This window comes from Microcaecilia unicolor, chromosome 5 (genome assembly GCF_901765095.1).
Source record: "Microcaecilia unicolor chromosome 5, aMicUni1.1, whole genome shotgun sequence".
Lineage (NCBI taxonomy): Eukaryota > Metazoa > Chordata > Amphibia > Gymnophiona > Siphonopidae > Microcaecilia > Microcaecilia unicolor.
In genome coordinates, this window is record NC_044035.1 from 174,540,508 (window position 1) to 174,563,818 (window position 23,311).

The following is a 23,311-nucleotide window of genomic DNA, read 5'->3' on the forward strand; positions in this document are numbered from 1 at the left end:
TTGAAAGAGCTGATGGATTGGTAGTGCGATTACTTCCTTTTTGGCACTGCAGAACATAAGAATGGACTCAAAGTCATGCATTTCTGCAAGTGTGTGAGTGAAGGAAAACTGTAGGGCCTTTGAAAGTTTCTGGAGGAAACAAGAGTAGGAGTAGCCCTCTGCTTATTCCTGCACAAATGCTTCCCGTGCAGATAGTGAGGTGGTGTTTTCCTTATCTGGAGCCCATGCTGTAGTCTCCATCATGGGTGTTTTTTCCACCCCCACTCCCCCGCCCCCCAGGAATAATGGGTGAATGCTGGAAACCAAGCTCTTTTGTCAGACTTGTGAGTTCTTGTACCAAGTAGAGCGCTGCTGAGCCCGGTACTCGGATCAGGTTATGCTTGGTGGCTGGACAACCCCGGGTTTCATCTGCGCTGACCGCCGTTCCCCAGAGTTTGGTCCCCTAGGTGCGGGTGGCCTGCAGGATTTATGGGACGGAGCTGGAAGCGGGGTGATGAATGTATCGACCAGGCAGGCAGCAGGTCAAGAGAGTAATCCAGGTACAGGCGAAAGTCAGTAGGCAGGCGGCAGGCAAGAGAGTAATCCAGGTACAGGCGAAAGTGAGTAGGCAGGCGGCAGGCAAGAGAGTAATCCAGGTACAGGCGAAAGTCAGTAAGCAGGCGGCAAGCAAGAGAGTAATCCAGATGCAGGCGAAAGTCAGTAGGCAGGCGGCAGGCAGAAGAGTAATCCAGGTACAGGCACAGTCAGCAACGAGGGACCAGTAGATAAGAAGCAGACTACAGAGTTAGAAACACCTACCAAAGTAGAAGCCAAAGCTTGGAGTCCAGGGAGAGCTCAGCTGATAAAGTGCTGGCGTTTGACATCAGCAGGGAGAAGGGGCACATTCATAGGACAAGAGCAGGGGAAGGAGGAACCAGAAGACCAATAGGAGAGAAGCAAAGGAAGCCAGGCAGAGGAAGAGCAGACCCAGGTGGGTGGAAGCAAAGCAATCAAGGAGCTTGGAAGCCAGGCAGAGAGAGAGAGCAGAAACAGGTGCATGGAATCAAAGCAATTAAGGAGCCTGCAACCACCGCTCTCTGAACAAACCCAGAGAGGACTACACACACACATGGCTCAGGCAGTGCTACTCAAGTGTGTGTGTCGATGGGACCCCATGCAGCCCGAGGACGCCGCTTGCGTTGAGGTAGGGGACATGACATCTTTTGAGTTGCCTTCTCATTTTGTTTTGCTTTGTTGTTGTTTTGTGAGTTTCTTCTGACAGGAGAGGAGAGAGCTGTGATCATCTTGGCACACAGATAAGGTAAACTGACCTCACTGGTTCCTCTAGTGCAGGAACTCCCATGCATGCCTGGCACATGCTCAAATCTTGTCATTAGCTAGGATAGAATTCCAGCATATTGGCTCCATCAATGATGTCACCACTTAGTGTAGCAGGGGCACAGCCACAGGTGAGCCTGGGTCCATCCATTTTGAGTCAGACCCACCCAGCAATAGTGCAGCCATGGCCACTGGACAAAAGGGAGCCCAACTGCTCAATTTCCGATTGGTAAATTTAATCCTGAATCAAGTGCCAGCATCTGTCTGTCCCTCCCCACCCTCCCCCCATCTTCCCAGATCCAACCTCTTGCTCTCCCATCCTCCCCCCACCACCACTTGCTTCCTCCAGACATATTGCCAGCAGCAGCAGTGATTAAGGCAAGCTACCTCTGGCTGGCACCAGAGCTTTCCATTTACTGCGTCCTGCTTATGTGGAAACATAGAGAGTGGAAAAGGGACACACAGGGGCAATACTTGATGTGGAGGGTGGACACTGGGGGAGAGGGATAGGTACACAGACATACTGGGAGGAGAAGGACACAGAGGAGCAATACTGGACATAGATAGGGTTAAGGAGGGAGAGGGAACCAAGGGCAATGCTGGACGGGGGAGAGGGGCACACATGGACAGTACTTGAGTCAGGGAGGAGGGACACAGGAGGCAATGCTAGACATGGCTGGGGAGATACAGAGAGGCAATGCTGGACATGAAGGGGGTAATAGGGATACAGAAAGGCAAATGCTGGATAAGGGGGATATGGGCACAGAGTGACAGTGCCAGACGTAGGGGAATAGGACACAGGAGGGCAGTTATTCATGCTGGGGGGTAAGGACTCAGAGGGGCAATGCTGGAAAAGAGGAGGGATGGGGATACAGAAGGGAGATGATGGAATAAAAAGGTGAATAAAGTGTAGGTGCAGGGAAGAGGGCTGGAAAAATATGGATGGTGTGTGTTTACGGGGGGGGGGGGCTGGAAAAAAGGTGAATGGGGTGTGAGTGCAGGGAGGGTGCTGGAGTGCAGGTGCAGGGAGAGGGGCTGGAAAACATGGATGGAATGTGGGTGCAGGGATGGGGGCTAGAAAAAAGATAGATGGAGTGTATGCAGGGAGGCCTGGAAAAAAGGTGAATGGAGTATGAGCGGAGGTTACGGGCGGGAATGTAAGGGGAAATGAGGGTAGAGAGGTAATGAGGGGCTGCAGACTGAGTGCATTTGTAGGTAAGAAGGAGAAGCTTGAACTGTATGCGGTATCTGATTGGAAGCCAGTGAAGTGACCTGAGAAGAGGGGTGATATGAGTATATCGGTTCAGGCAGAATATAAGATGTGCAGCAGAGTTCTGAACAGATTGAAGGGGGGCCACGCCTCCACTCCTACATTCCACTCCACTCCTTTGAAATTTGGCCGTCCCTGTTAGGGGGGAGGCAGTTCAGGACGTCCAAAATGTTTGAAAAAAGGACGTCCACGCCTTCGCTATGCCTCCGCTGACACACACATACCTCCCCTCCCAGGGACCTTCATACTGCTGCGATGGACCTGAGTATGACATTTCAGGCTGGCAAAAAAAAGTTTTTAAAGTTGTTTTTTTCAGGGTGGGAGGGGGTTAGTCACCACTGGGGGAGTCAGGGGAGGTCATCCCCGATTCCCTCCGGTGGTCATCTGGTCAGTTCGTGCTCCTTTTTGAAGCTTGGTCGTGAAAAAAGATGGACCAAGTCGGCCAAAGGCTCGTCAGGGACGACCTTTTTTTTTCCATTATCAGCCGAGGACACCCATCTCTTAAGCACGCCCTCGTCCCGCCTTCAGTACGCTGCCGACACGCCCCCGGGAACTTTGGTCGTCCCTGCGACGGAAAGCAGTTGAGGACGGCCAAAATCGGCTTTCGATTATTCCGATTTGGGCGACCCTGAGAGAAGGACGCCCATCTCCCAATTTGTGTCGGAAGATGAGCGCCCTTCTCTTTCGAAAATGCCAGATGGTGTTAAAAATTTTGATTATTGAATTTTAAATACAACCTTTATACTTTTTTAAATACAACCTTAATACTTTTTTTTTCTGAGAAGTTCCACGAGAAGAGAACATTTCTCTGGTAAGTGAACGTTATTTTGCTTTGTGCTTTGGGAACTTAAAGATTGGGGTTTAAAGGAGGAATTGTAGGTTAGTGTTAGGCAAAATAAAAATATAAAACGCAAATTTTATCAACTAATCTCCATAGTCTTTTCCACTTAGTTTTAAAAACTTTGTACCACAGCATTAACAGATAGAATCTAGCAGGCACTGCAGGATCCAGGGAGGAGGGTTTTAGATTTGTTAGGAACTGGGCAACATTCTGGGGAAGGGGGAGCCTATTCTGAAAGGATGGGCTCCACCTTAACCAGGGTGGAACCAGGCTGCTGGCATCGGCATTTAAAAAGGAGATAGAGCAGCTTTTAAACTAGAAATGGGGGGAAGGCCAACAGTCGCTCAAAAGTACATGGTTCGGGATAAGGTATCTTTCAAAGATATCACCAAAACAGGGAAGATAGGGTATCCTGATAGCAAGGTTGCAAAAGAGACTGTAGTAGATCAGGTGTCCTTAAATAAAAATAAAAATCAGACAAAAGATTGCAAATTAATACTGTCAAGTACTGAGCATGATGTAAATATGAACAACAAACATAGTTTGAAATGTATGCAAATGCCAGAAGCCTAAGAAATAAGGTGGGAGAGTTAGAATATATTGCACTAAATGAAAAATTAGATATAATAGGCATCTCTGAGACCTGGTGGAAGGAGGATAACCAGTGGGACACTGTCGTACTGGGGTACAAATTATATCGTAGTGATAGGGTGGATCGAATTGGTGGAGGGGTAGCATTGTATATTAACGAGAGCCTTGAATCAAATAGATTGAAAATTCTGCAGGAAACAAAACACTTCTTGGAATCACTGTGGATTGAAATTGCATGTGTAAAGGGGAAAAGGATAGTGATAAGAGTGTACTACCGTCCGCCTGGCCAGGATGAACAGATGGATGCAGAAATGTTAAAGGAAATTAAGGACGCAAACAAACTGGGCAACACAATAATAATGGGTGATTTCATCGGGACACACTAGGGAGGTAAAATTCCTTGAAGAAATCAAGGACAGCTTTATGGAGCAGCTGGTACAGGAGCCGACGAAAGAAGGAAAAATTCTAGACCTAATCCTTAGTGGAGTGCATGATCTGGTGTGGGAGGTAATGGTGCTGGGGCTGCTTGATAACAGTGATCATAATATGATCGTTTTTGATATTAGCTTTGAAGTAAGTATACATAGGAAATCAAATACGTTAGCGTTTAACTTTAAAAAAGGAGACTATGGTAAAATGAGAAGAATAGTGAAAAGAGAAACTTAGAGGAGCGACTGCGAGGGTCAAAAATTTACATCAGGCGTGGATGCTGTTCAAAAACACCATCCTGGAAGCCCAGGCCAAATATATTCTGCATATTAAAAAAGGAGGACAGAAGACCAAACGACAGCCGGCGTGGTTAAAAAGTGAGGTGAAGGAAGCTATTAGAGCTAAAAGAAAATTCTTCAGAAAATGGAAGAAGGAACCGACTGAAAATAATAAGAAACAGCATAAGGAATGTCAAGTCAAATGCAAAGCACTGATAAGGAACGGTAAGAGGGACTTCGAAAAAAAGGTTGCGTTGGAGGCAAAAACACATAGTAAAAAAATTTTTAAGTATATTAAAAGCAGGAAGCCAGCAAAAGAATCAGTTGGACTGCTAGATGACCAAGGAGTAAAAGGGGCAATCAAGGAAGACAAAGCCGTAGCGGAGAGATTAAATGAATTCTTTGCTTCGGTCTTCACCGAGGAAGATTTGGGAGTGATACAGGTGCCGGAAATGGTATTCACAGCTGATGAGTCGGAGAAACTTAATGAATTCTCTGTAAACCTGGAGGATATAATGGGACTGTTCTACAAACTGAAGAGTAACAAATCTCCTGGACCGGATGGTATTCATCCCAGAGTACTGATGAACTTAAAAATGAGCTTGCAGAGCTATTGTTAGAAATATGTAATTTATCCTTAAAATCGAGTGTGGTACAGGAAGACTGGAGGGTGGCCAATATAGCACCCATTTTTTAAAAAGGTTCCAGAGGAGATCCGGGAAATTATAGACCGGTGAGTCAGACGTCAGTGCGGGGCAAAATGGTAGAGACTATTATTAAGAACAAAATTAGAGAGCATATTCAAAAGCATGGATTAATGAGACAAAGTCAATATGGATTTAGTGAAGGGAAATCTTACCTCACCAATCTACTACATTTCTTTGAAGGGGTGAACAAACATGTGGATAAAGGTGAGCCAGTTGATATTGTGTATCTGGATGTTCAGAAGGCGTTTGACAAAGTACCTCATGAAAGACTCCTGAGGAAATTGGAGAGTCATGGGATAGGAGGTAGTGTTCTATTGTGGATTCAAAACTGGTTAAAAGATAGAAAACAGAGAGTAGGGTTAAATGGTCAGTATTCTCAATGGAGAAGGGTAGTTAGTGGGGTTCCCCAGGGTCTGTACTGGGACCGCTGCTTTTTAACATATTTATAAATGACCTAGAGATGGGAGTAACTAGTGAGGTAATTAAATTTGCTGATGACACAAAGTTATTCAAAGTCGTTAAATCGTGGGAGGATTGTGAAAAATTACAAGAGGACCTTACGAGACTGGGAGACTGGATGTCTAAATGACTGGTGACGTTTAATGTGAGCAAGTGCAAAGTGATGTATGTGGGAAAGAGGAACCCGAATTATAGCTACGTCATGCAAGGTTCCATGTTAGGAGTCACGGACCAAGAAAGGGATCTAGGTGTCGTCGTTGATGATACGTTGAAACCTTCTGCTCAGTGTGCTGCGGTGGCTAAGAAAGCAAATAGAATGTTAGGTATTATTATGGCTTTGTATCGCTCCATGGTGCGACCGCACCTCGAATATTGTGTGCAATAGCTTGGAGAAAAGGCAGCTGAGGGGAGATATGATAGAGGTCTATAAGATAATGAGTGGAATGGAACGGGTCGATGTGGAGTGTCTGTTTACGCTTTCCAGAAATACTAGGACAAGGGGGCATGTGATGAAGCTGCAGTGTGGTAAATTGAAAATGAATCGGAGGAAATTTTTCTTCACTCGACGCATAGTTAAACTCTGGAATTTGCTGCCAGAAAAGGTGGTTAAGGCGGTTAACTTAGCGGACTTCAAAAAAGGGTTGGACGGCTTGCTGGAGGAAAAAGCCATAGAATGTTATTGAATGGATGAAGGAATAATACAGTATTTCTAGGATGGGCAGGACAAATTGCTTGTTCTTTTGGCCGCTGTCGGTGACTGGGTGCTGGGCTTGATGGAGCCTTGGTCTGTCCCAGCATGGCGATGCTTATGTACTTATGTACCTTGTCAATTATTGCACTTTGTAAGTGTGCCACAAGATGAAAAATGTTGAAAATCACTGTGTTAGTATGTAGTGTCTGTGTAGGGATCTTGTAGCAGCCCCATTTGTTCTGTTTTTTTCACTAGGTGGTGCATTGGAGTTTTAGGGCCTAGTGTGAATTTATAGTGCTGCTTTTCACAGATAAAGTTGTTGCTCTTTTAGTCCTGGGAGTTAGTGCTGCTCCGAGTGTGTTTTTGCACATGTTAATGCTTTTTTTTTTTTTTTTTGCTGTGTGTTGGCCTTACTGAGGTGACATCAAAACTTAAATATAATTTAAGTTTGTCATAACATCAGACAGGTTTTAGAACATTTTGCAGGATCTGATGAGTGTCACTTCCCTTAAGTGGTTGTCTTTAGAGCAGATATGTCTGCAGGTTTAATTGAGTGATCTTTAAATACAATAAAACTGTTTCCAAACATGTACAGTGGTGGAAATAAGTATTTGATCCCTTGCTGATTTTGTAAGTTTGCCCACTGACAAAGACATGAGCAGCCCATAATTGAAGGGTAGGTTATTGGTAACAGTGAGAGATAGCACATCACAAATTAAATCCGGAAAATCACATTGTGGAAAGTATATGAATTTATTTGCATTCTGCAGAGGGAAATAAGTATTTGATCCCCCACCAACCAGTAAGAGATCTGGCCCCTACAGACCAGGTAGATGCTCCAAATCAACTCGTTACCTGCATGACAGACAGCTGTCGGCAATGGTCACCTGTATGAAAGACACCTGTCCACAGACTCAGTGAATCAGTCAGACTCTAACCTCTACAAAATGGCCAAGAGCAAGGAGCTGTCTAAGGATGTCAGGGACAAGATCATACACCTGCACAAGGCTGGAATGGGCTACAAAACCATCAGTAAGACGCTGGGCGAGAAGGAGACAACTGTTGGTGCCATAGTAAGAAAATGGAAGAAGTACAAAATGACTGTCAATCGACAAAGATCTGGGGCTCCACGCAAAATCTCACCTCGTGGGGTATCCTTGATCATGAGGAAGGTTAGAAATCAGCCTACAACTACAAGGGGGGAACTTGTCAATGATCTCAAGGCAGCTGGGACCACTGTCACCACGAAAACCATTGGTAACACATTACGACATAACGGATTGCAATCCTGCAGTGCCCGCAAGGTCCCCCTGCTCCGGAAGGCACATGTGACGGCCCGTCTGAAGCTTGCCAGTGAACACCTGGATGATGCCGAGAGTGATTGGGAGAAGGTGCTGTGGTCAGATGAGACAAAAATTGAGCTCTTTGGCATGAACTCAACTCGCCGTGTTTGGAGGAAGAGAAATGCTGCCTATGACCCAAAGAACACCGTCCCCACTGTCAAGCATGGAGGTGGAAATGTTATGTTTTGGGGGTGTTTCTCTGCTAAGGGCACAGGACTACTTCACTGCATCAATGGGAGAATGGATGGGGCCATGTACCGTACAATTCTGAGTGACAACCTCCTTCCCTCCGCCAGGGCCTTAAAAATGGGTCGTGGCTGGGTCTTCCAGCACGACAATGACCCAAAACATACAGCCAAGGCAACAAAGGAGTGGCTCAGGAAGAAGCACATTAGGGTCATGGAGTGGCCTAGCCAGTCACCAGACCTTAATCCCATTGAAAACTTATGGAGGGAGCTGAAGCTGCGAGTTGCCAAGCGACAGCCCAGAACTCTTAATGATTTAGAGATGATCTGCAAAGAGGAGTGGACCAAAATTCCTCCTGACATGTGTGCAAACCTCATCATCAACTACAGAAGATGTCTGACCGCTGTGCTTGCCAACAAGGGTTTTGCCACCAAGTATTAGGTCTTGTTTGCCAGAGGGATTAAATACTTATTTCCCTCTGCAGAATGCAAATAAATTCATATACTTTCCACAATGTGATTTTCCGGATTTAATTTGTGATGTGCTATCTCTCACTGTTACTAATAACCTACCCTTCAATTATGGGCTGCTCATGTCTTTGTCAGTGGGCAAACTTACAAAATCAGCAAGGGATCAAATACTTATTTCCACCACTGTATATGTTTAGTGCTGGTAAGTGCTTGAGTTTAAAATATGTAATATATATAAATTGTCAACTGTGATAAAGAAATCCATTTTTGGGGGCATGTGAACGCATTACTTGACAATAAGTAGCCAGCAGCCCATCCTCAGGCCTCAAATTCGTCACTATGCTAAATTTATACCCCAAATGCATCATGAGAAAAAGCTCACTCACTGACTTACACTCTCATTCACTGGTGTAAAATTGCACTCTTTTGGATGGGCCACCCTTGGCATCTTTGCAATTTGGTCCAGCATTTTTCTCTCCCCTCTGTTCCCCCAGTCCATTAGCTTCTTTTTACCCCCCCCCCCCCCCCCTTGCAAGCCCTACTTCTTCCAGGGAAAAAAAAGAGATGGTATAAAGGCCAGGCTGCTGATACCTCTGCTGCCCCCACTCCTTCTGACCTGGACTCAGTGGCGTAGGAAGGGCGGGGTGGTGGGGGCGGTCCGCCCCGGGTGTCAGCGGGTGGGGGGGGGTGCTCCGGACATCCCTCATCTCCTGCCCCCTTCGTTTTTTTTTTTAAATCCATTGCAGCGACGCAGGATTTGGGGGGGGGGGTGTCAACTACCCTAGCTACGCCACTGCCTGGACTTACTTAGGTGCAGAACCTGCAAAGCCATCAGCAGTGTTGTCTAGACAGTAGTTCCCTGCCTTTATGCCACATTTTTTTTCGACCGGAAGAGACTTGGTTTGCAGGGGCTAAAGAAACTGGATCAGGGAGGGGTGAGCCATCCACAAAAGTTTGCCCAGGGCCCTAGGTGGTTAAATGTGACCCTTGGTGCAGTATTGGTGTAGCTGGTGGTGATCCCCAAGCCCCCCAGCTGAAGACATCTGCATCCAGCCATAGCTCTCCTCAAGGCAGTCAGTGGCAGCATTCCCAGTTGCCAGCACTGGCAGAGCACCCCATGCACGCTTAGTTCTCCTATATGAACTGAGCATGCAAGAGAACTGAGCCTATATGAACTACCGGCACTGGTGGCTGGGAATTCTGTCACTGACTTCCATGAGGGAAGTTATTGCCAGCTGCCAGCGTCTTCAGCTGGCAAGCCTTGCTTATTCCTGCCAGCTAAGGTATTTAATTTTAAAGTTGAGCGAGGGAGGTGTGGGAGGAGAGCAAGGGGGATGGGGAGCAAGGGAGGGTGGAGAGCAGGGGGTAGGGACAGAGAGGAAATGTCTGCCCTCCCATTTTTCCTGTTGACCCACTCAAAATCTGCTGACTGGCTATTCTACTGGTGTGCCTAAATATCCTCTGCTTAGCTGTGGAGAATCCAGGCAACAGCAGTAGACTTCATGTGAAGCAAGTCAGACTATTCTGAGGAACATTTTCTGTGCCTACATTTTAACCCATGTAAGTCCTGGGTTAATTTATAACACTTCTTTTCTGAGGGTAAAACAAGGTTTACCTGCGAAATAAAGTTTGTAAAATAACCCCCAAAAGATAATTTGATAAGTGACTTGAGACTATAGCATAGCATTTTAGAGAGTGAAATAGACACATAATATTGCCCTTGTGTGCACACATAAAAATTGATACTAAGAAATCATAACACCTATTTTTATGCAACATATACATAGGCATTTCTAGAGGCAGAGAATGGGCACAGGATTGTATCTTATAAAAAACATATAATTATGTATTTTTACCAGCACATATATGCATAAAGTTACTCCTGCCTCAGAGCAGGTATATTTATGTGGTAGCTTCCAAGGAATTTTATAAATTCAGAAAATAACTAAAAGCATATATGTTTACTCAGGCATTTGCTGATACTTAGGTTTACACCATTCTTTTTAGAGTAATTGCTGCGATTAATAATTTTTTGTTTGACTGCTGCTTGTACACTTTCCTTTTGTATTTTTTGTGGTTAATATGTTAATTTATGATTTGTATGTTTTATTGTGTATGTTATTTTGGAAACAACCTAGAATTGTTGGAGTGGTCTATAAATAAATAAATAAATTCACATAGCTTCATATGTAGCCTTTATAAAATAAACACTATGGGGTTAATAATCAACCTGTGGCAGTAAGTGACTTGTAAGCTGCTCTCAGTAATGGGCTTAACTAACCCCAGATATTCAATTTTAGGGCATGCATAGCTCCCAGCACTGAATAGCCAGGTATGTGCTCCTGGAAGTTAACCGGATACCAGCCGATATTCAGGCCGGTAACTGGTAAACTCAGCGCATAAAATTAAGAAACATTTTACTGTCCTGACTGTATGAGCTTACTTAGCTGATTAGCAGACTAACTATCACTGCTAACCAGTTAAGTGTTTGGTCCACCCTTGGACCGCCTCTAACCTAGGGCCCCTTTTACCAATCTGAAGTAAAAGGGGCCCTGCAGTGGAGTCAGCACATGGATTTGCTGCACACTGAGGCCCCCTTTTACCACAGCAGCTAAAAGGCTTTTTCTTAAAAAAAAAAAAAAAGAAAGAAATTAACCATTTCCACCCTTTCCGCCACCTGTTTAAGAGGCGGTAAGGGCTCCCATGCTGACTCAGCAGTAACTTCTGCCCATTTAAAACCTTTTGAATATTGACCCCTATAAATACACATGTGCCTTCACAACCTTGGCACCCAATTACAAAATTATCCTTCCTATTCATGAATTTGAAGCCCTGCTTCTCGAAAAGAAATTGGAACTAAAAGTCCATAAATGGGCCACCTGAAATTAAACATGACCAAAACCGAGCTTCTCATTTTTCCCCCCAAACCCACCTCCCCACTCCCCCCGTTTTCTATTTCTGTTGATGGCTCTCTTATTCTCCCTGTCTCCTCAGCTCGAAACCTTGGGGGCATCTTTGACTCTTCTCTCTCCTTCTCTGCTCATATCCAGCAGATCGCCAAAACCTGTCGTTTCTTTCTTTACAACATCTGTAAAATCCACCCCTTTCTTTCCGAGCACTCTACCAAAACCCTCATCCACACCCTTGTCACTTCTCGTTTAGACTACTGCAATCTGCTTCTTGCTGGCCTCCCACTTAGTCACCTCTCCCCTCTCCAGTCGGTTCAAAACTCTGCTTCCCGTCTCGTTTTCCGCCAGGGTCGCTTTACTCATACTACCCCTTTCCTCAAGTTGCTTCACTGGCTCCCTATCCGTTTTTGCATCCTGTTCAAACTTGTTCTACTAACCTATAAATGTACTCACTCTGCTGCTCCCCAGTATCTCTCCACACTCGTCCTTCCCTACACCCCTTCCCGTGCACTCCGCTCCGTGGATAAATCCTTCTTATCTGTTCCCTTCTCCACTACTGCCAACTCCAGACTTCGCGCCTTCTGTCTCGCTGCACCCTACACCTGAAATAAACTTCCTGAGCCCCTACGTCTTGCCCCATCCTTAGCCACCTTTAAATCTAGACTGAAAGCCCACCTCTTTAACATTGCTTTTGACTCGTAACCACTTGCCTCCACCTACCCTCCTCTCCTCCTTCATGTACACATTAATTGATTTGATTTGCTTACTTTATTTTTTGTCTATTAGATTGTAAGCTCTTTGAGCAGGGACTGTCTTTCTTCTATGTTTGTGCAGCGCTGTGTACGCCTTGTAGCGCTATAGAAATGCTAAATAGTAGTAGTAGTAAACCTGGAATGACTCATCCCAGCCCTTAAGTATTTATGGCTCAGTATTCAAGAGTACTAATCCAGGCAGTAGCATCTGCTACCCAAATAAATGCTGCTCACTGAGGTCAGTCATCAATTTTCAACAGCATTTTCTGAATAGTGCTGCTAAAAATCATTACTGACTGTCCCAGCGCTGTTAGGTTAGTGCTAGGGTGCTACAAGAGTGGAGTGAGGGCAGAACAGATATCTAGATAGCAGTGATATTTATCACTGCTATCTGGATAACTCTCCTGACAACATAGGACATAAAAATTGCTATCTTAAGTTACCCAAATAGTTATCCAGCGTTGAATGTCGCTGTTATTCTGATAACTCTGGCAATCGACCACATACCTGGATATTCAAGTGCCACTGTCCTGATGGCAGCCAGTGCTGAATATTTAGTAATATGTTTAAACACCATGGCTAGGATTTAAAAGAAACACTGATCGCAGAATTTATATGTTGGCCCATGAAGTTATCTATGAGAGAAAATCCGCTGGCAAGCGGAGAACTCAAACGCCCCACGGTAAAGATAACAAAGAACAGAAAGTGGGAGAAGTTATCTATGAGAGAAAATCCGCTGGCAAGCGGAGAACTCAAACGCCCCACGGTAAAGACAACAAAGAACAGAAAGTGGGAGAGCGACCAAGGATATCAGAAACTGGAGGATGTTCTTAAAATGAAAGTTTATTAAGGGTTTCAAAGACCCTTAATAAACTTTCATTTTAAGAACATCCTCCAGTTTCTGATATCCTTGGTCGCTCTCCATGAAGTTATCTAGTCATATTACCTGGCGCACACAAATTTCTGCCCCTGCTATAAATACAAAAACCCTTTAGTTAAATTAGGGCTATTGATTGGTGTATTATTAGAGAACTTGAAATTTTCTTATCAATTATGACTACTTTTATAGGAATTTTGCTGTATTTTAGGTGGGGCACCTTCATGCCAGATGTAGCAAAGACATTACAGTGACCTTGAAGTCAGAAGTTCCAGTGAACCTCCAGAAAAATGTAGTGAAATGTAAAGTTTCCAGAATCGCCTTTACAGTCCCTGTTGACTTAGTCCCTGACTGGGATGATCGATTACACACAGTCAAGTGGGTGGATTCTGGCAAAAGTCCCACAAGCCAACGTCCTACAAAGAAAAAGGTAATACAATTGCATTCCTATGACTAAACCACTTAGAAATCTCTGTATGACTTTGCAGTATATCAGAAATAAAGTTGAACTTGACATGTCACTAATACTCATGAATTTTCCACAATTTTACATTTGTGATGTTTTCTGATAAAGGTTTTAGAATAATCCTATTAAAAATGTCACGTGGCGGAGCATTTTCGAAAGAAATGTCTAAGTGTGAATTTGGACATTTTACAAAGACGTCCAAATTCCGAGGCGGGGAGAAGGTCATTTTCAAAAAAGATGGACGTTCATCTTTTGTGTTCTAAAATACCATAGACGTCCTTGGATTTGGACATTTTGCGATTTGGACGTCTTTGATTTTCGGCCATTTTCGAAAACAAAACCGTCCAAGTCTAAAAACGTCCAAATTCAAGCCATTTGGATGTGGGAGGGGCCAGCATTTTTAGTAGACTGGTCCCCCTGACATGCCAGGACAGCAGTCGGGCACCCTAGGGGGCACTGCAGTGGACTTCATAAAATGCTCCCTGGTACACAGCTCCCTTACCTTGTGTGCTGAGTGTCCCAAACCCACTACCCCCAACTGTACACCACTACCATAGCCATTATGGGTGAAGGGGGGGCACCTATATGTGGACACAGTGGGTTTCTGGTGGGTTTTGGAGAGCTTGCTGTTTTCTCCATAAGTGTAACAGGTATGGGGGGTATGGGCCTGGGTCCACCTGTCCGAAGTGCACTGCACCCACCAGTAGACTACTCCAGGGACCTGCATGCGCTGTAATGGACCTGAGTATGACTTCTAAGGCTGGCAAGTAATGTTCTTCATCACAATTTTGGGGGTTGGGAGGGGATTAGTGACCACTGGGGGAGTCAGGGGAGGTCATCCCCGATTCCCTCCAGTGGTCATCTGGGGCAACGTTTTGTGCCTTATTCGTAAGAAAAACAGGTCTAGCTGAAAATGTCGAAGTTTTAGTCCTGGACGTCTTTGCTTTGTTCCATTATGACTCAAAGACGTCTAAGTCTTAGGAACGCCCCCAAGTCCCACCTTAAACACACTTCCAATACACCCCCTTGAGATTTAGACATCCTTGTGAAGGACTTCTGAGAAAGACGTCCAAAATGCGGTTTCGATTATACCGATATGGACATCCAAATGCCGATTTATGTCACTTTTTGGACGTCCATCTCTTTCTAAAATGAGCCCAATAATCAAGTAACTAATCAGTGAAAATAAATTTCACATGGTTAGTAATTCAACAAAGGTAATTTTTTACATGAAGTGATAAATTGGAGTACTAAAGTAAAAACACATTAAAATAAATAAAAATGCTGAGGCATGGTTTCATAAAAAGTACATTATTGAAATTTAGATTTTATAAAGTTGAGGTTGCTGGTTTCTGCATCAGTTGTTTTCGTAGAGAAGCATGTCATACCTGATGGTGTGCCATAGAAAAGTCACCATTATCAGATCTCAGTACCTCCCAGCAGCAAGAGACCCCAATGGAGGTTCTTAAATGTGTAAAAACTCCTTTCTCGGGTCTCACATTCCCCTGTCCTACTTAGATTTGGCTTGAATTCAAAGGAGTGTGGGAATAAACAGGCAGCATGCAGAGGGCATGGATAATGAGCACTGCTTTACTGTAAAACTATTCTCTATGTGTACTGTGTAAGTCACCATATGTAGGTGTTATTTTATAAAAACAAGTAGATGCCTACATATTGTCATAAAATATTAGCATATGTGGTAGACAGCATGCCTTGAATGTTGGTATGATCACTTACAGCTGCTCGAGAGCTGGTGTAAATGATAGCACATACTTTATGCTCATATGCTGCACCTATACTTTGCCCCATGCATGCCCATTAGCAGAATATGTTCCATCTTGTTATGGTGCATACTTTTTTCTCATTAGTATTTCATAAGTCATTTTCAAAGCTTTTCTTTTGGCCATATGGATACTTTTCCATGTCCACACTTGCTTGATATATAGAGCTTCATGTACGACACATTTTTGAAAACACAGATGTGCTTTGAGCTTGAAAAGACTAGAGAACACTGCATTAGAGCAGCCTTTCTCAAGCCAGTCCTGTAGTATACCCTAGCCGGTCTGGTTTTCAGATTATCCACAATGAATATGTATGAGACAGATTTACATGCAGTATAGATAATGTATGCAAATCTACCTCATGCTTATTCATTATCGATATCCTCAAAAGTCAGACTAACTAGAAATAGCTTAAAAAAAACTGCATTAGAGGAATCTTTCAATATTAATATGTTTTGTGTAAGACTGCCTCAGATATTTTGTAATTTTCTCTGATGACAATCTGATTAACAGTCACAATCTGATTAACAGTCACACATATCGGTCATCCCCCTGATTCTATAAACGTTGCCAATAATTGTGCACACAAATTTAGACATGTTCCCAATTTGCACACACAATTTAATAGAATAATAAGCCAATTAATGCCAATAATTGTCTTTTTAACAAGCAGTTATTGGCACTAATTAGATTTAATTGGGACTAATACACGTAAAGTTAGGCACAGGATCCGCGCCTAAAATTTACATGCAGTCAAAAAAAGAGAGCACGGAAATGGGATGTCATGGACATATTGGGGCAGATTGGGGGCATGGTTTCAAGTTACGCACGTAATTACAGAATAATGGTGCTCTGCATGTAAATTTAAGCTTGGGCATTTGCACCACATTTTCATTGGTGCAACTGACAGCACCTAAATTTACACGTGATCTGTCTGCCTAAAGCGTTAATTCTATAAACTACATCAAACTTTAGGCATGGCTTATAGAACTCCATTTATGGGAGTATTTTTCAGCATCAGAATCTAGCCCCATGTGACTGTGAGTTTTATTATAGTCTATGTTTCTATCTAAGATATAAATCCCTTTAATGAAGTCTAAGAAACTTTCATGAGCAGGAACCACATACAAGATAATAAATATAATGCTCAGCTCTCCTCTAAAATGCTACATTTCATATTTATTTTTTTAATTTATGATTTATATTGTTGTTTTATTGCTTTCATTATTGTACCCCTGAAGCAGCCGATGAGTAGGTGAAACGAGGACCACATCAGAATTTTTACCATCACAGGTGATGAGATTTAAAACACAAGATTTAGTTTGGAGCAGTTTGTCTGGGATCTGTTTTCTTTTGCATTACATCCAGTGTAGATCTGAAGAGCCTTTCTGTTGTTTGCTCATTTTGCGTATGTCCACATTAAATTTCATCTGCCATTTGCATATCATCCCAAGGTTCTCCTGTAGTTTCTCACAGGCAACATGTGATTTAATAACTTTGAGTAGTTTTGTGACATCTGCAAATTAGATCTTTTTATTCCCATTTCTAATTCATTTATACATATGTTAAAAAGCACCAGTCCCAGTACAGATCCTTGTAACACTCCACTATTCACCTTCTTCCATTTAGAGAACTGGCCGCTTAACCCTACTCTCTGTTTTCTACTTACACCATTTCCTTGCCTTCATCCACCTTTCTCCGCTTCGCATTCCCTTGCAGTGTCCCTCGGGGCTCTTTATTGGCACCACTTCTTATTAACTTCTTTTTGAATCCCCTTTTTAGGCTTATTCATGATTATAATATCATGGTCTACGATTAAGCTGGTGACGTTCTCCTACTGTCCTTCCATGATCTTAATCCCACTTTTCTTACCACAGTTCAGTGCTGCCTTGATTTGATTACCTCCTGGCTCAGAGATAACTGTCTTGTTCTAAATCCAACCAAGATCTCTGCTTTCTTGCTCACCAGTTCTTTTTGTCCTGGTATTTCACCTACTCTCCAAGGTCAACCAACTACTCTAGTACACGCCTTCAAAAACCTCAGTGTCTACCTAGATCAGGAACTGAATTTTGACTGTCAAGTGTCTTCTGTTATCCAGCTTCATCGACCTCTGTCACTTTTGATTTATTCGCAAGTTCCTTAATGTTTCTGCCTACATGATACTTCTGTACAGTCTCGTTATTTTATGACTGGATTATTGTAATGTTATCTATGCAGGAATTTTTTCAGTCTGCTTAAATGCCTTCAAACTGTCCAGAACATGGCCATTTGAGAACTTTTATATGCTATGCGCTCTGATCACATTACGTCTTTACCAATTCAGCACATTGGCTCCCTATCCAGGTTAGGGTCCAGTTCAAGGTTATGGTCTTGTCCCACAAAACTTACTTTTCTAGACCTCCATCCTACCTTGCTTATTTGATTACACTGTATATCCCTGCATGAGCTGTGCACTCTGCTTATGAATTCAGATTGGCCATCCCCTAGTTGCTTCTTCCTGTCTAGCCTTTACTTGGTGCTCAGCTTTCCATTGCATGTTTTTGCTCTATGAAATGCCTTACCTGTATCCTTCCATTCAGAATCTTCCAATCTCAAATTCAGATCTTGCTTGAAAACTCACCTTTTTGAAAGAACTTTTGTTAGGGTCTATGTTGAATCAGCAGTCCATAGCAGGGCTCGGGTCTGCCAGTCTGCTTCTAAGTTTCTGCTTTTCCTAACTCTTCCTCTGTCCTATTGGTTAATGATGTTATTTTCTCTGCTATATTAGTTGTAAGCCACTTTGTACAATTTTCGGAAGGTGGTATATCAAGTAGTCAATAAACATAAACATAACCAGTTCCCAATCCACAACAGAATATTGCTTCCTATCACATGGCTTTTTAATTTTCTCAGGGGTCTCTCATAAGGGACTTTGTCAAAAGCTTTCTGAAAATCTAGATACACTGTATGAAGGCTAAAACAAAAAAAGCAGCAACAGCATGGGGCTTTGGAGTCTGTGCATGTCAAAGGGAGTGGAACCAGCAGATGCTATGCTGGTGCACAGGCTCCAAAGCCCTGTGCAGCTATTTTCATTCTGGGGCTTTTCTGTCCTATTCAGGAGCGAGGGTGAGTTCTGTTTTCTGGTCCTAGCAGAGGAGGCTGTCCATACCATTGAGTGGCCCCCGACCTTATGTTTCTTATGTCGGACTCACTAAACAATAGGTACATCCCTGCTGAGGAGTTTTGTTGTGTCATGCCTATTCCCATTACTGCTAACAACTCATGTTGACCGTTCCTCCTTTCCTTCTGTCCAGGGAGCTTTACTCTTAATTAGCTTACCTGAACTATCTCTACTCTTGTTTCCATGTGAGGGAGGGGAGCTTTGTCATGGTTTTAGGGCAATTCCGACTCTGCTGGTGAACAGACACCTGTCTGATACCAAAACTGCGACTGATTCCTTACAGAGATGCCTAGATTTACATGCTACATGGCAACTATTAGGAGCCTGTTCTGTAAAAGGAAATGGGACTTGATATACCAACTTTCTGTGGGTTTTGCAACTACATTCAAAGTGGTTTACATATTATATACAGGTACTTATTTGTACCTGGGGCAATGGAGGGTTAAGTGACTTGCCCAGAGTCACAAGGAGCTGCAGTAGGCACTCACTTTCTTATATAGAAAACTAGTGTAACTAGGTGTATATGCACTTATGTGGGTAGGCATAAGCAATTACACCAACCATAAACTCCACCCATGTGTACGCCCACTTGTAAAATATATGCTTTGTAGGATATATATGTCTATTTACAGAATAGTGCATAAGTGGATTTTCAGGATTTAAGCACGTATGTAATTCCTGGATTGTCCGATTTCTCTTTTATGTTATCTGCATTGAGCTGAATAGGTAACTTGTGGACTGTAAGAGCTGAGAGGTAATGTAACGTATGCATGCATATATGCCAATATTCTAGTCATTGCCATATCTATTTGCATGTCTTGTCAGACAAAGCTCATTGATTTCTTTGACTGGGTGGCCAAACAGTTGGACATAGAAGGGGCACTAGATATGGTGTATTTGAATTTTAGCAAACCTTTGACACGGTTCTCCACAGGCGACTGATTAATAAACTGAGTGCCCTCGGTATGGGACCTAAAGTGATTGGCTGTGTTAAAAACTAGTTAAATGGAAGGAGACAGAGGGTAGTGGTAAATGGAGTTTGCTCCGAGGAAAGGAGGGAGGGAGCGACGCTGGATCTGGTGCTCACAAATGGGGATAGTGTGTCAAATGTCCGCGTGGGTGCACACCTGGGAAGCAGCGACCATCAAACGATTTGGTTTGATATGACAGCTGAAGTGGAGGGCAGCCACTCTAAACTCCAAAGTCCTGGATTTCAAGCGTGCTGACTTTAGTAAAATGGGGGAATACCTGAGGAAGGAGCTGATGGGCTGGGAGGACGTACAAGAAGTGGAAGGACAGTGGTCCAGGCTGAAAGAAGTAATAAATAGGGCCACAGACCTTTATGTAAGGAGAGTAAATAAAAGCAAGAGAAAAAGGAAACCGATATGGTTCTCCAAGCAAGTTGCTGAGAAAATAAAGGCTAAAGAGTTGGCGTTCCAGAAATATAGAAAATCTCAAGTAGAGGAACACGGGGAGGAATACCGGATGAAACTGAAAGAAGCCAAGAGAGAGATACGTCTCGCGAAGGCGCAAGTGGAAGAACAAATGGCTAGAAAGGTAAGGAGGGGCGACAAAAATTTCTTCAGGTATATTAGTGAAAGGAGAATGACTAAAAAGGGAATTGTGAGACTAAAAGATACAGCGAAACGCTATGTAGATAATGATGAAGAAAAAGCCAATTTGCTAAATAGATACTTTTGTTCTGTTTTCACTGAAGAAAATCCTGGAGAAGGACCACAAGGGACTAGCAAAAGTACACCTGAAAATGGAGTGGATAGAAGAGAGTGTGTATCAACAATTTGGAAAGCTAAAGGTGGACAAAGCCATGGGACCGGACGGGATCCACCCCAGAATATTGAGGGAGCTCAGAGAGGTTCTGGCAGGTCCTCTTAAAGATTTGTTTAATAAATCCTTGGAGACGGGAAAGGTTCCAAGGGATTGGAGAACGGCGGATGTGGTCCCTCTTCACAAAAGTGGTGATAGGGAAGAAGCTGGAAACTACAGGCCGTTAAGCCTCACTTCGGTTATTGGAAAAGTAATGGAAGCGATGCTGAAGGAAAGGATAGTGAATTTCCTGGAAGCCAATAAGTTGCAAGATCCGAGACAACATGGTTTTACCAGAGAGAAATCATGCCAAACGAATCTCATTGAATTCTTTGATTGGGTAACTGGAGAATTGAATCATCGGCATGCTATAGACGTAATCTACTTAGATTTTAGCAAAGCTTTTGACACGGTTCCCCACAGGAGGCTCTTAAATAAACTCGATGGGCTGAAGATAGGTCCCGAAGTGGTGAACTGGATTAGGAACTGGTTGACGGACAGACGACAGAGGGTGGTGGTAAATGGAGTTCGCTTGGAGGAGGGAAAGGTGAGTAGTGGAGTGCCTCAGGGATTGGTGCTGGGGCCGATTCTGTTCAATATATTTGTAAGTGACATTGCCGAAGGGTTAGAAGGTAAAGTTTGCCTATTTGCGGATGATACTAAGATTTGCAACAGAGTGGACACCCGGGAGGGAGTGGAAAGCATGAAAAAGGATCTGAGGAAGCTAGAAGAATGGTCTAAGGTTTGGCAATTAAAATTCAATGCAAAGAAATGCAAAGTGATGCACTTAGGGAGTAGAAACCCATGAGAGACATGTGTTAGGCAGTGAGAGTTTGATAGGTACTGAGGGGGAGAGGGATCTTGGAGTGATAGTATCCGAGGATCTGAAGGCGACGAAACAGTGTGATAAGGCGGTGGCCGTAGCGAGAAGGTTGCTAGGCTGTATAGATTTTGGAGGCCGTACCTTGCGAAGGATGTTAAAAAAATAGAAGCGGTGCAAAGAAAAGCTACGACAATGGTATGGCATTTGCGTTCCAAGACATATGAAGAGAGACTTGCTGACCTGAACATGTATACCCTGGAGGAAAGGAGGAACAGGGGTGATATGATACAGACGTTCAAATATTTGAAAGGTATTAATCCGCAAACAAATCTTTTCCAGAGATGGGTAGGCGGTAGAACGAGAGGACATGAAATGAGATTGAAGGGGGGCAGACTCAGGAAAGATGTCAGGAAATATTTTTTCACAGAGAGGGTGGTGGATGCTTGGAATGCCCTCCCGCGGGAGGTGGTGGAGATGAAAACGGTAATGGAATTCAAACATGCGTGGGATATACATAAAGGAATCCTGTGCAGAAGGAATGGATCCTCAGAAGCTTAGCCGAAATTGGGTGGCGGAGCAGGTGGGGGGAAGAGGGGTTGGTGGTTAGGAGGCGAGGATAGTGGAGGGCAGACTTATACGGTCTGTGCCAGAGCCGGTGATGGGAGGCGGGACTGGTGGTTGGGAGGCGGGGAATCCTGCTGGGCAGACTTATACGGTCTGTGCTTGAAAAAGAGAGGTACAAATCAAGGTAAGGTATACACATATGAATTTATCTTGTTGGGCAGACTGGATGGACAATGAAGGTCATTTTCTGCCGTCATCTACTATGTTACTATGTTAGGTGAAGTAGAAAGTAATCTTGTAGTCAGGACCTGCCCACCAGGGGATAAAATATCCTCTCACACTGAGGATGTGTCTCCAGGAGCTTTTGTCCCGGAGGGAAGGGTTAGGACTGCTATTGTAGTTGGTGATTTTACCTTTCCCTTCTTACCTTGTTCTCCCACCCTAACTACTGAAATGTAATTGTAATGTATTTATTTTAATTAGTTCATTGTAAGCCGCTTTGGGGCTGCAAAACTACGGCAAAAGGCGGGGTATAAATGACCTGAAATAAATAAATTATGCATATAGATAGCTGGGTGGCTGGTAGACATGAGGATCACCTGGAGGGGCATAATCGAATGGAAACGCCTATCTCCATGGGCGTTTATCTCCGAGAACGGGTCCGTGAAGGGGCGGGCTGAACCGTATTTTCGAAAAAATGGACGTTTTTGAGCTGGGCATTTGTTTTTTTTTTAGCGATAATGGAAACTAAAAACGCCCAGCTCAAAAACGTCCTAATCCGAGCCATTTGGTCGTGGGAGGGGCCACGATTCGTAGTACACTGGCCCCCCTGATATGCCAGGACACCAACTGGGCACCCTAGGTCAGTGCGGTGGACTTCAGAAAAAGCTCCCACATGCATAGCTCCCTTACCACGGGTGCTGAGCTCCCAACCCCCCTCCCCCAAAACCCACTAACCACAAATGTACAACACTACCATAGCTCTTAGGGGTGAATGGGGCACCTACATGTGGGTACAGTGGGTTTTGGAGGCCTCCCATTTACCAGTACAAGTATTACAGGTGGGGAGGGGGGATGGGACTGGGTCCACCTGGCTGAAGTGCACTGCGGTACCCACTAAAAGTGCTCCAGGGACCTGCATACATGCAGGCCTCTAGGACTTGTTACTGCTGTATAACATTGGCACACCAGTTTACACCTGAAGACTAATCTCTCCGAAAACGTCCTTTATTGGAATAAGCACGCTTACTCACAGTTAACTGCAGATCAGAGGTTGTGCCCCACCACTGGCAACGAGTCTCCCTGGTAGTGAGATTAGCAGGTCAGAGCTGGCAGAATGTTGTACAATGCCCTCTTTCAGCCACATTCAAGGTAAGAACTAAGTTCTCTAACGTAGCTAACACATGGAAGGGATCTAAAACTGGCTTACAAAAATGGCCACTACCTCATGGACTACCGGAAACACAACAGGGCACACTCTGACCCAGTAGGCAGGGGGAAAAGCACCATGGGAGAAGAGCCTACTAACTACCAACATCGTGAGACTGTAACAGAAGCTAATGAAATCACGGAG

The 23,311-nt window shown here is 43.9% G+C and overlaps 1 protein-coding gene across 1 annotated transcript in view; it reads left to right on the forward strand.

Moving 5' to 3' along the window:
- HYDIN (HYDIN axonemal central pair apparatus protein) overlaps positions 1-23,311 on the forward strand; it is a 2,443,906-nt gene that overhangs the window by 2,052,206 nt on the left and 368,389 nt on the right. Inside the window, exon 89 of the mRNA XM_030205004.1 lies at positions 13,332-13,550. Coding sequence (XP_030060864.1) covers positions 13,332-13,550 — 219 coding nt within the window. The remainder of the gene's footprint in view (positions 1-13,331; positions 13,551-23,311) is intronic.